Source organism: Planococcus citri, chromosome 2 (genome assembly GCF_950023065.1).
Source record: "Planococcus citri chromosome 2, ihPlaCitr1.1, whole genome shotgun sequence".
NCBI lineage: Eukaryota > Metazoa > Arthropoda > Insecta > Hemiptera > Pseudococcidae > Planococcus > Planococcus citri.
The window spans coordinates 757505-769681 of NC_088678.1; the positions used below are offsets into that span (position 1 = coordinate 757505).

Below are 12177 nucleotides of genomic sequence, written 5' to 3' on the forward strand. Positions count from 1 at the left end.
TTACCATAGCCCGGAGACCTTCACCGAACAAGCTGGACGGGGTATCGAACCGCGTTTATTTACTAGCGTATTTGCTGGCTGCGCGGCCGCCAACCGTCCGCAAAACGAAAAATCCGAAAAGGAAAAAGAAAAAGAAGAAACGGAAATCTTCACGACGATTCAGTTCGACGATCTAACGTTGGATCCTCCGTGGCTGAGTCCGCATCGAGCGCCGCCGGACGACTCCGGCAACAAGGTAGCGAGCACGCACAATAAAATGAAACTCTCCGGCGGCGGTGACTCGGAAATGTTGGGCATGCCGGTGGATACGCTTCTCATGAATCCTTGGAACAGCAACAACGACTTCACCAACGCGGACGTGCGACGTTTTCTCATCGGCGAAGACACCAAGTTGACGTTGGGCGCCGCCGATATCGACGACGACGACGACGACAACGACATCGTCAACGACCAAAAACCCACCATCGACGATTTGGATATGCTGCTGACGGCCACCACTACCAGCTCGACGACTACGCTGTCGGGTCCCGGCCCCGGCGGCGGCCCTACGCTACACCACAACAACCACAACAACAACACGCTGGCCGAATTGAAACCGCTGCCGCCGTTCACCGGCTACACCGGCCATCTCAGCATAAACGGCATCTCCGGCCATCATTACCACGCGATAGCGACGGCGCCAAATTCGGCGGCGCGCATCATGGTCGAAACGAACAACAACTCGGTCGACACGACCAACCAGAACGACGTGCCGTACTACTCGACCGATCACGTGGTCAGCTCGTCCACCATGGACAACACCATCGACAGCATCAAGTCGGAAAGCGCCGGACTCGAGTACGGCCTGCACAACGACTGCATCGACGACGATTTCGCGGCCATCATCAGCTCGGCCATGGCCGATACCACCGTGCCCGGCAATCACGCCTACGACGACGACGACACTCGCGACAGCTGGCTCGACCTGGACGCCTTCATAGTCAGCCACTGCGGCCAAAGCACCTCGCCCACGTCCAGCAAGACCACCGTTACCCTGCACAGCAATCAGGCCTCCAACGGACCCGGCGGCGGCGGCGGCCCTACCAACGTTCTTTGTCCGCCGGACACGTTGGCCGATTTCGTCACCAATTCGCAATTCGTCGTCAATCCGACGCCTTCGCAAGTCCTGTCCGCGTACACGCCTCAGCAACAGCTCAAAGCGCAACTCGGACCGCAGCAGCAACCACAACAACAGCCTTCAGGACCTCACCATGGTCAGAGTCGAGCCGGAGGCGGCGGCGGCGGCAACGACCTGAACGCCGCGGTTACCGCCACCGTCGTCGCCACTACCACCTTTCCGCATATGCCTCTGCTGCAGAGCCGGCTGCAGAACGGCCCTCCCAAACAGGAATACGCTCAGGATATCGGGCACGGCATCGTGTCCGAGTGCCCGTCGCCGTCCTCCTCCACCACCTACCCGCCGCACAGTCCGCCCTGCCACGTGGTCAGCACCTCGGACATCGGCTTCATACAGGTGCACAGCTCGACCAGGCCGTCGCCCGAACTGCAGGTCAGCTTCCCGCACACCACGACGCCCAGCAAAAAGTCGCGAAATCGAGCCAAATCCAAGGTCGCCTCCAGCATCGTCTACAACGACGGCAATCTCGGCAAAGAAAAGACTGTACACCGGTGCAACATCTGCAATCGAGGATTCCTCAACAAGTCCAACATCAAAGTCCACCTGCGTACGCATACCGGCGAAAAACCTTTCAGGTGCGAAGTGTGCGGCAAAGCTTTCCGTCAAAAAGCGCATCTCATCAAACACGCGCAGATTCATAAACGAGTGGGCCGTGATTAACTCGTACCTTTATCTATCCTTTCGCTGATGATACTTTCAATGTTAGTCATATTATACCTTATGTCATGTTATTTTTATTTGTTTGTTTCTTATATTGTTCGTTTGTTTGTTTGTTTGTTTAGTTTGTTTGTTCGTATTGTTTGTTTACGCGTTCGTTCGTTCGTTCGTTCTCCTCATCAGAGCGTTCGTTCGTTTGTTTGTTTCCTTTTTTCTTTCTTTTTTAATTTAAAATTTTTCCTCCCCCATTTTTTTCATTTACCTACTACTATTATTTTATTCGTATTTCTTTTTACATTTGTTTTTTTTTCTCTTTTTTTTTGTACAGAATTTACCTTAAATGTCGTTTATTTGATTCTATTTCTCTCGCCTTATTGACGTGTACATTTTTTTCCCCACTAGGCTACGTAACTTATTGAAAATGCTGACTATGTTCACTATACGAAAACTTTCTACTTAGGTATTTAAGTGATAAAGACTACTGATTAAAGACGATAAGAACTTTTATTGATATTGCGAGTGAATAACTTTGATTCTGTTTCCCTTTCATTGTTCTTAAGGAGTAAAAATTATCTATTAATTTCATTTTCCTACAAATGTCTTTCGTATTTTTTCAAGATCAGTTGTTACAGGGAAACCCCAATAACTTATCAAAGGCGCATCCAAGTTTCTTTTTGAAGTGACAGGGTGGGAGGGAAGTTTCAGAACGTTGATGTCGTTCAAACGGTATCGACGACATAAATGAAACTTGAATTCAAAAAGTTTGCAAGTTTATTGAAAAAATATAAAAAATTCTCGCTGAAATTTTATCGTGATTTTAAGTAAAAAATTAATTTTATAATTTTCGAATTTAATTAGATTTTTGAGCGGGAGTACAATAGGTACGAGTATCACATTCTTGCATAAGTATCGAGTTCGGAAATAGGATATTCTTGCATGCGTCATGCGTCATCAGAATCAAACGTTTCACAAAACAATGTCAAATAGTTATCTCATTTTAAATAGACTTTCCTTATTTTTTATTTATTTATTCGCCTTTATAATAAAGTAACAGTAAATTTGGGAAAACTAAGTTCATACTCGTACGAACCGAATAGGTATTAATATTACACGCGTGTAAGCAAATTAAATACCAATCTAGGTATATTTATTATACCCGGGTACCTTTAATGTCCTACCTGTGAAAATATAATATGTAGCGATGTACGTAATTCTCATCATTTAAAATAGTAATAATGATAGTTCAATATTTATATACCTATCAATTTACGAACTCATTTTAGTCGTGTTACTCATATTTTTAATATCCTGGGCGATTTACAATAGATTTCCGGGAGAACATTTCGACTGCACGCGGCTTTAATGAACATTTCGAATCCAAATACTAGGGTAGGGTGTGGTGGGAGAGGCGGGATCACTTTGAACTATCTTGTGTGATGTGAGTGGCACCTTATAGCATATAAAATATGTACGAGTGATCGAGTATAACGACGATGGCTGAGAGCCCATGTGAAAGTGCAATTCAAATACAAAAATATTGACCACATAATTGCGAGACAAAATTTGACGAATTGACGTATAATAAATTGTTGGAATTACGTACCTTACCTGCCTGAACCATGTTTTTTAAACATTGAAATTAGTGTAAATATCGAAGTAAAACTTTATTTAGTATGCACTGTTGTGCAGAATGTGTTGCGTTTTTTTTAATGCTTTACGGTACAGATTAATAATAAATTTTCGTTATTCGTTTGTTCCAAGATCTCAATTAGGCCCCTTTTATAATAATAATAAAAAAAAAATCACTGAAAATCAAACGTTTAGGTAAATATTTTACACGTTGAACAATTCCCTCGAAATTGCAATACCCGTGATTACCTACATTTTTTTAAAAAAGTTTTTAGACGAATTTGAAAAAAAAGTCGAACTAAAAACCAAGGGCCTTTGGGGTGAACATATGTAACAAGTAGATGTTTTTCTGTACTGTATTATTTTGTAAATTTTAAATCCCGCATACTATGTGGGCCTATTTGTTTTTTATATGTGTAAATATGTTTTTAGATTAAAAGATATTTTTGTACATTTTGTTCTCTTCTATATTTTTTTTATTTTTTCTGTTCCGCGTGAATTATTACGTAATCAATGGTACAAATTTACTTTTAAAAAGTATTTCAACCAAGTATTTATTAATTTCGGCCAGTAAGTAAATGAAATTATTTTCGAAAAAAGTACTACCTACTAGATCGATATTAATTTCAATAACGAATTCGCATACACATAGCTTCCACAATTATCTGGAACATTATTTATAACTCACACATATTCGCGCGTAAAATTAATTAAATATGTATGTACTTACGTAAAAAGTTACCTACCTCAAAATAGATGTTTTTGGTTCTATAAAAAATCATCCCTCGTGTATAATAATTCAAATAGAATACGTGTAATGTAAATTCTAGGATGTAATTATACTTCGAGAATCGAACTATAAATATATGGCTTAATTGGTTAAGATGCTATTCAACTTTCACTATTTTACGCGACTAAAAAAATGTTTCCTCATCGTGAAAAAATGTATACGACTTTCGTTCGCAAAATACTTATTAATTAGGTACAATGTATTGGTGGTTATAAAAGGGCTGTTTCCATGTTTTTTTTCCTAATAATTTCATAGTTTGTATTTTAAAGTGTTCGGTCTTTGGTATGATCTTATTAAGTGCTTGTTAAATATTTGTAAAATATTTTGATTTTTTTTTTTTTTTTTTTTTAACAACCAAAGGGAAACACTTTTGTACATTTTCTTACAAATATGTGATCGCAAAATGTTTTCTTTGTGTATTCGTAATAATTTTAATAAAATTTTTGTTAAATTTTGCTGCGATAGTTTTATTTTAATTTTATGTTATTAAAGTTTAGATAAGTTGTTGGTAAGTAAAGTAAAAGTAAAAGTAAGTTGCCGAGTGAGTATGAGTGAGGTCAATCATGCCAGGCTTAGGGGCAGTGAGAGGAGCAGGATCTACTAAAAAAATAGTTCTACCTACTCGTATAGTCTTCGCGATTGCACGACAGGCAATGAAAGCATTTTGGAAGTTGGATTATTACCGTATAGAGTTACCTTAAACGTAGGTATCGAACGATTTTCTAAATTACAGATAATTTAATTACATTCGAAGTAGATAATATGTATGTAGTAATGGTAATTAAAAAGTCACGGTGTTAAAGACTAGCAGCAAAGACGCGTACAAATCTAATCCGATCCGAATTGGTAGGGCTGCGGCTGCGGCATGGTATGGCTTGGCTCTCGGCATCGCGGTAATCGGAATCGGAAAGAGAGAGGCGATGAAAAACTTGAAATAATCCACAGATAAGAACCGCAGCACAAGTCAATGACACAATTTAAAGCGGTGGTGATTTTGTAGGTCGTTTATTCTACTACGATTTCGGTACGGATGACTAGACACGAATCTTGTCACGCCGCGTCCGTGTCCGCGTCCTTTCAAAGTACGACACTGCTTATCTGTCACATTATACCTAGCCAGAGCCGCCGCCGCCACCGTCGTCGTCGTCGTCGTCGTCGATGTCGCTTCGCTCACATCCGGTTTCTTTACTTACTTTAATAAGTAAGTACATAGAAAAGGTACATAGACAAAGACATACATACTAGTGCATTGCATATTGATATCGATGAAAAATGCGAAAACGTTTCATTTTTATCATATTTTTTGTGATTTTGCTCAAAAAATTGAGTAAATAAGACTTGGACTAACGAGGTAATCTTTAGGCCACTCACATCACCCGAAAAAGCTTTCACCATGCTCGAACCCAAACCAAAAATTCAGTCTCTCTGACGATGTTCTGAATTTTCCATCACAGTTTCAGTCTCAAATAAACACATTAAATTTCAGTCATATATTGTTAGAGCTCAAATTTCAACACGAACAGAGATAATAAAATTCTGTGGAGCTCAATTTTTTTCTAGGTCATACTCCACCTGCTAACGCGTTTAAAAAAGTCAAATAAAAAAAAAAGTTCTAAAATCTCTATACACGTGCAATTGGACCGCCACAAGTCTAGAAATTGTATTTTTAAACATCTTCATGCCCACCTGAGAGAAGAAAATGGACAGGTTCAACTTGTTCACAACTTTCGACTAAATATCACGAGTAGGTAAGTACCTATGTCAGATGGTAAGTTTTTTTCCCATTTGAATTATTATTTTTCAAAAGGTAATTAAAATATTTTTAAAAAAGACAACGTAATTTTATCGTCGTTGAAATATTAAAAAATTTTCCTCTCAACTGCTCGGCCGTTCAAAACTCACATCGAATTTTTCATTCAAAAAACATTTTGAAAATCATTTCATTTTCAAAATGTCATTTGCCATAGCATGCATGTGTAGATGCATAAAAAAAAAATATATAAAATTTTTCTCGAAATCAGAAGTTTAAAACTATCCCTAAGCACCACAAATCGCATTTTATGTGATTGTTTTTTATGATAAAAAATTCATACAAAATGAAAATGTTCAGAAGAAAACGAATTCATATATCTTATTCTTATAGTAGTATGTAAGAAGCAGGATACGCAGGTTACCACGAAATACTGGTCAAAAATGATCAACAGCAGGTACTCCAAGAAGTATAATCATAAAACCGTCATCGGTAAATCCCTTAGAAAGTTGCTCTTCGTCATGATCTTCACAAGTAGGCCTAATCGAGACCTATCTGCGTAGTATTGTACGACAATGATAGTGAAAATATGAGTATACCTATTGCACCTATGTAGGTAGGTAGTTTTAACTAGTAGGTGTACATTGATACGTACTTGTGTGAACAGTATCATCATACGTATTAAATACATGTACTACACATCGTATACTTGTAGGACGGTATATCTGCAGGAACGATGCACATACTCGTACCTCGTATTATTGTGATTTAAATTGTAAGTACACGGTTGTAAGTCTACTCTGTAATGTACGTCATATAAACGTATATTCGAGAATTACTCTCTTGCTCGTATACGCATGTTTGCTGGTAAAAAAGAAATACTTTCACTAACAGAGTCCACGAAGCGCGGAGAAGCGCAAGTACCTATACCTGATAATAAACTGGGCTGCGGCGGCGCGGCGCGGCGGGGATAGAGAACAAGAAGGATTCATGGACCTACATTAACCATGCTGACGGACTGATAGACAACGAGGTAGAAAACCGGTCTCCACTTTTGTTTCATTAACCCGGATACAATATTTAGTAAAGCAAGATGCGCGTGCATCTTTTCATGTACCCACTAACAATTAGTTAGTTACCAGTAGTGCACTCGTCAGCATTATTCAAACCTTGCAATGCTGATTTAGCAAAATAGGTACCTTTCGCATCTTACAAATAAAATTGAAAACAAAAAACTACTAACTAAAGACCAAACGAAACTGATACGTACCAAAATGAACAAATCTTAAGTTAAATTTGGGGACATACCTATCGAAAAATACGAAACACAGAAGTAGGAAATTTCTTCATTCAGCACACAGTTCTTGTATAGCTATTGCAGTTTTTCGATCTGAAAAAATACATCGCGAGCTGGAATAAATTACTTCGTAGAAGTGATTACAACTCGTAAAACGTAAAACAGAAATATCACAACAGCACCGACTCTAGTCGATACCTATATCAAAAATATACTCATTCAAAAAGATCCCTTCCGAGAAATTTTAAATTAGAAAAAAAACATCTGGAACAGCCGATATCTGCCTATATGGAAAAAAGATTCCAAAAAACTTGCAACTTTCAAAATGCGAACTGCTCGTCCTCAGACAAATTGACAATACATACTCGTAGGTAGGTGACCGGTGCGAGGAAATGGCAGTTTTAAATGACGAGCAAAAATCTTGCGATTCGCTGAAACATTAATCTTATTTTGTTTTACTTTTACAACAATGATTTGGCAACATAGCACGATTAACACATTTACTCGAGACATTGAATAGAAAGTAAAGGGTAAATTGGAATCATTAATTCGATCAACACGGATCCGCGAACAACGACAGCGTAAAAAAAGAGTCGGCACTCGGGAGTGGGAACGAAGCAACGAAACGTACCAAGAGAAATAAAAAGAGAAAGAAAATGTTCGTGAGACTGAGAGTTGTAATGTTCCTCGCACCGATCTCTCTGACCTTATTATACTTTGACCTCAATCTTTGCCAAGGACGAGGCTTCGAAATTTTCTAGGTCAACACACCGCACGTAAGTATTCTCTTCGCGCAACATCCATCAAAATACTCACCATATATATACGTACGAGTATATCAACTGGAGAACAATTCTACAATCTGGACGCTTAATGCTCACAGAGTAATTGCGAATTAATGCGTATCGTTTTGAATTTACTCACATCTGTCGTAGGCAATACACAATTGTGATTAATCGACTAAGACCATATACGTAGGTATTATTTTTTTCGCACGTTTCGAAAACAGTTTGGCTGAAATGAAAAAGGTTTTTTTCGGTATCCTCAAATTTTGAGCATCAAATTAAGTGCATTTTACCTAGCAGATGATTCGATTCGATAGATTTCTTCACCATGGCTTTGTCGAATAGTACCTACACCTATAACTACGCTGGATCGGATATACCTATTCAGGGAGCATTGAACTGAAACAGAGAAATTAAATACTCAAACGCATATTCGAACATAGAAATTCAGATTTTTTCAAAAATCCAAAATGTTCTATTTCGCAGGTAAGCTGAATTTATTAATAAGAGAGATCTTTTAAAAAGATCCAACTTTATTGAACCATAGCACTTTAACGCCGCTTCAAGTCAGACAAACCGTAAAAAATTGGGAGGTTCTGAAATTCCAATTGAAAAATCGCAAAAATTACAGTCCATTAATGCTCTTGAAATACGAAGAAATTGGACAATAGGGCTTTGATGAAATCAGAATTTATACGTTTTTCTCCCATTTCGCTTATTTTCAAAAACGATTTCAATTTATTGTTGGTTTAACAACAATTCGTTTAAAAATAAATAAATAAATAATTAGGTAAGTAAACAAAATAAAAATGACAAGAAAAATTAAAAATTTCAAAATTTGCAAGATGTATTAATAATTCTTCTAATTCATTCCTTTTTAAAAATCATTTTCAAAACCTGGCCATGCAATGACCGAAGCCCTCTCTTCTGCAATTTAGAGCCATTCACGTAACGAGGAAAATATGAATAGCGACCAGAGAGGGAGCATACGATTGGTCCGGGAATCTCAAGTACATACGTAGTAAAATTCATTTTGAAAGTGACTAATGGGACTCGAGATTTTTCACCAAAAAATCAAACAAATTTCAACTGATTTTTGTGAAATACAAAGAAAAGGTGATCACATCTTCTGATCTTCGTGTTTTGTTAATAATTTACACGATTATACTATTCTCTGTAATTTCGACATAATATAGCGGCATTTCATCAAACATACCCATTTCAAACTATTTCAGCTCAAGGTATTTGATGAACTCTTGAGATATATCGTATACATACGTGAAACAAAGAGCGATCTTAAGCGAGGTTCTGCCATCTGCGTTTTCCAGACTACCGAAATCGTTGAAAACTCGATGTGACTTGAATTCCACACTTCATCATACAAGATATCGAGAGAACATTCACAAACCCAAATGTCTTTTCTACACGAATTTTCCAAAAAAATTAAAGTCATGCGATGTTAAGTACGAATATTCAAAACGCTGTAGACAATGCTCGACAAAAAAAAAAAAAAAAAACGACAAATTTCAAAATAAATATCCACTTTTATTTAATAAAAATATATAAATATCATAATGACTTATGCACTATCGTTAATTATATTGGTCGTAACATTTCATCGAAAAAAAAAAAAGGAAATGAATTTACAACCCTGGAACAACAAGCAAAACAAATTCCACTTACGCAGAGTCGGTCTTCGATTTCTTTGCAGATTCTTCTGAATCGTCTTCAGGTTTGCGTTTTTTGCTGTCATTATCACTCGGTTCGCCATCACCTTTGGTGGTTTCTTTTTTTTCGTCTTTATCGGTTTCCTTTTTTTCATCTTGAGCGGTTTCTTCTTTTTTTTCGTCACTAGCATCTTCGCTCATTGGAGAGTCGTCGTCGTCTTCTTCTTCATTCTTGTCATCATTGGCAGCGTTATCTCTTTTGTTGAATCTTTTGCCTTTAAATTTCTTTCCTCCTGCGAAGAAATAAAACAGAAACGAATTAGGTTTTGACCAAATCAAAAACTAACAGCACTAATATTGAAATAAACAATAAACACTGACCTTTAAATTTTGATTTCATTAAATGCTGCATAACAATAGTATTCTTATCATCTTCCATTTTCTTCAATAATTCGGTTTCTTTTTCGCCTTCTACGCATTCGGCTTGAAGGACAATATCGTTTACTTTGAATGAATTATTTTCCAATTTCGATAGAGCCTTAAAAAAATTGACATTAGATCGAATAACAAAAAGATACGACTTTTCAAAAACAATCGATCAAATTACTTGTTTAGCGGAATCTTGGGCTTGAAGACGAATATATGCGGTTGGGTCTCCGGGATTGTACTCAACAAAAGCAACATCCCAGTCCAATGCTTTAGCAGCATCTTTCAATTGATGTCTGTTTATGGTGTTCGTTAAACCGGTAACAAGAACCAAGGCTCCAGTAGGGAGTTTCCTCAATTCTTTCTTTTTCATTTCTTGTTGTTCTTTTAACAATTCGTCTTTCTGTAAATTCAAATCACTCGATAAAATTCATACTAGTGTAAATAAGCCGAAAAAATAATTACTTACCAATTGTTTGGATTTCTGTTTCTGCTCCAAACGTTCAGTTTTTTTCTCTTCTATATAATCCAATCTAAATAAAAATACACGAAGAAATTCATTGAAATTTCGTTAGTGAAAAATCGAAAGAATCTTCAAACTCACTGTAGTTTCCTAATGAGCTCATTTCCGGCGTATTTCACTGATTTAATGCTAACGAAACTTTCCGCTTCTTCTCTCGTTGGAAAAGCTGCATATACGGAGCCTTTGAATTTCCACGTTTTTGTAGTTTTATCAAAATAATTCCTTCTCTGAAAAGTTGAAAACGTACGTTAGGAATTACTACGAAAATTTCGTAACATTATTGAGTATTAAAACCAAGTAACAATTAATAACAAAAAGAGAACGTCTAGCGATTTACAGAGGGTCAGCAAAATCAACACCTGCGATGCAATTCACTTCCTACGAGTGAATTGATTCGCAAGATACGCCGAGTTCTTTTTTCGTACACCTTCTCGGCATCGGAACAGTGAAAAACATTGTTAAGTATAGCAAAAAAAAAAAAGTCAATCTTACAAAAACGTTATCGATCTTGCCAAATGCCTGCATGAATTTTAGAATATCATCCAACGAAGCAGTTTCGGTAGGAAAGCCTTTCACGTACACAGTTCTCTGAGCAACAACACTTTTCCAATCGTCATTTTGTTCAGGTAACACACGATCTGGATTACGTCGCACACATTTTCGGTCTTCGTCAACCTATAAACACGTGTTCAATATAAAACACAAACTTTCAACATATTTCAGAAAACATGATACGAATGTAAGTACTTCTACGAGTTCGCTAGGGTTTTCTTTGAACGCCGACAGAATAACATCAACATCCTTTGTCAACGCAGCCAGTCTATTGAAACGCAGAAGAGTAGTTAATGGAACCCAACCATCGTCTTTGATGATTTCTTGCTTCAAAAATTTATCTTTCATTAAATTGAAATCTCCGAAGTAATACTGTGTAACGATAAAACAGACCGTTAGACGTGAAATTCAACTCTTATATGATGCAAACTTGCATAATGTTTCACATACCTCGATTTGCTCGGCTATTTTTATTTTCAACATCGGAGTAGCAGCCGCTTCATTTCCACCGGAGGGGTTAACAACTTCCGCTTCTGGCATGGTTATGAAAATCCTGCCGAGAATTTATAACAAAACACATAAGGAATCGTACAGGAATGAAGAAAAGGTTTCTTATCTCACGATAAGAAACGTATTTGAATCTTACAAGCGTGAAGACGAGTCTTTCTCTGTACCGGTGTACTCACCTTCGAAGTATTAATGCTCAACAACAAAACGCTAATTGCAATAAACAGCACTTGAACGACGCAATTAATTCATTTATTAAACATTAATTAGATTAAAGAAACACTAATCTGCAATAAATTAATTAAATCGGTGCATATCACTCGTCAGTAATCGAAAATTCAGAATCAGAATTCAAGAATTCAACAACTTTTTCAGTCCACATGTTGGTTTGACGTTCCGATGCAACAGCTAGGAGCG

At 37.6% G+C, this 12177-nt stretch overlaps 2 protein-coding genes across 2 annotated transcripts; one reads left to right on the forward strand and one right to left on the reverse strand.

The window, feature by feature from the left end:
* Positions 1-56: 56 nt before the first annotated feature.
* ich (ichor) lies at positions 57-4708 on the forward strand. Its single transcript, XM_065347667.1, has one exon. The coding sequence runs from the start codon at positions 257-259 to the stop codon at positions 1835-1837; it is 1581 nt and encodes a 526-aa protein (XP_065203739.1). The 5' UTR covers positions 57-256; the 3' UTR covers positions 1838-4708.
* A 4901-nt stretch (positions 4709-9609) lies between these two features.
* Positions 9610-12146, reverse strand: La (La autoantigen-like). The gene is made up of 9 exons (XM_065347666.1): positions 11940-12146; positions 11704-11806; positions 11449-11625; positions 11194-11376; positions 10783-10928; positions 10648-10711; positions 10360-10581; positions 10134-10290; positions 9610-10045 (listed from the first exon to the last, which is right to left on the reverse strand). Exons 2-9 carry the CDS (start codon positions 11791-11793, stop codon positions 9765-9767), a joined length of 1320 nt encoding a protein of 439 aa, XP_065203738.1. The 5' UTR covers positions 11794-11806; positions 11940-12146; the 3' UTR covers positions 9610-9764.
* Between the last annotated feature and the right edge of the window lie 31 nt (positions 12147-12177).

What these genes read in the sequence shown, in the direction of transcription:
- ich (XM_065347667.1), top strand. Translation starts at nt 257, where the DNA reads ATGAAACTCTCCGGCGGCGGTGACTCGGAAATGTTGGGCATGCCGGTG.
- La (XM_065347666.1), bottom strand. Translation starts at nt 11,793, where the DNA reads ATGCCAGAAGCGGAAGTTGTTAACCCCTCCGGTGGAAATGAAGCGGCT. An exon ending in AAATAGCCGAGCAAATCGAG is followed by an intron (nt 11,626 to 11,703) that starts GTATGTGAAACA and finishes ATCGTTACACAG; the next exon opens with TATTACTTCGGAGATTTCAA. An exon ending in GAGCTCATTAGGAAACTACA is followed by an intron (nt 10,712 to 10,782) that starts GTGAGTTTGAAG and finishes ATTTTTATTTAG; the next exon opens with ATTGGATTATATAGAAGAGA.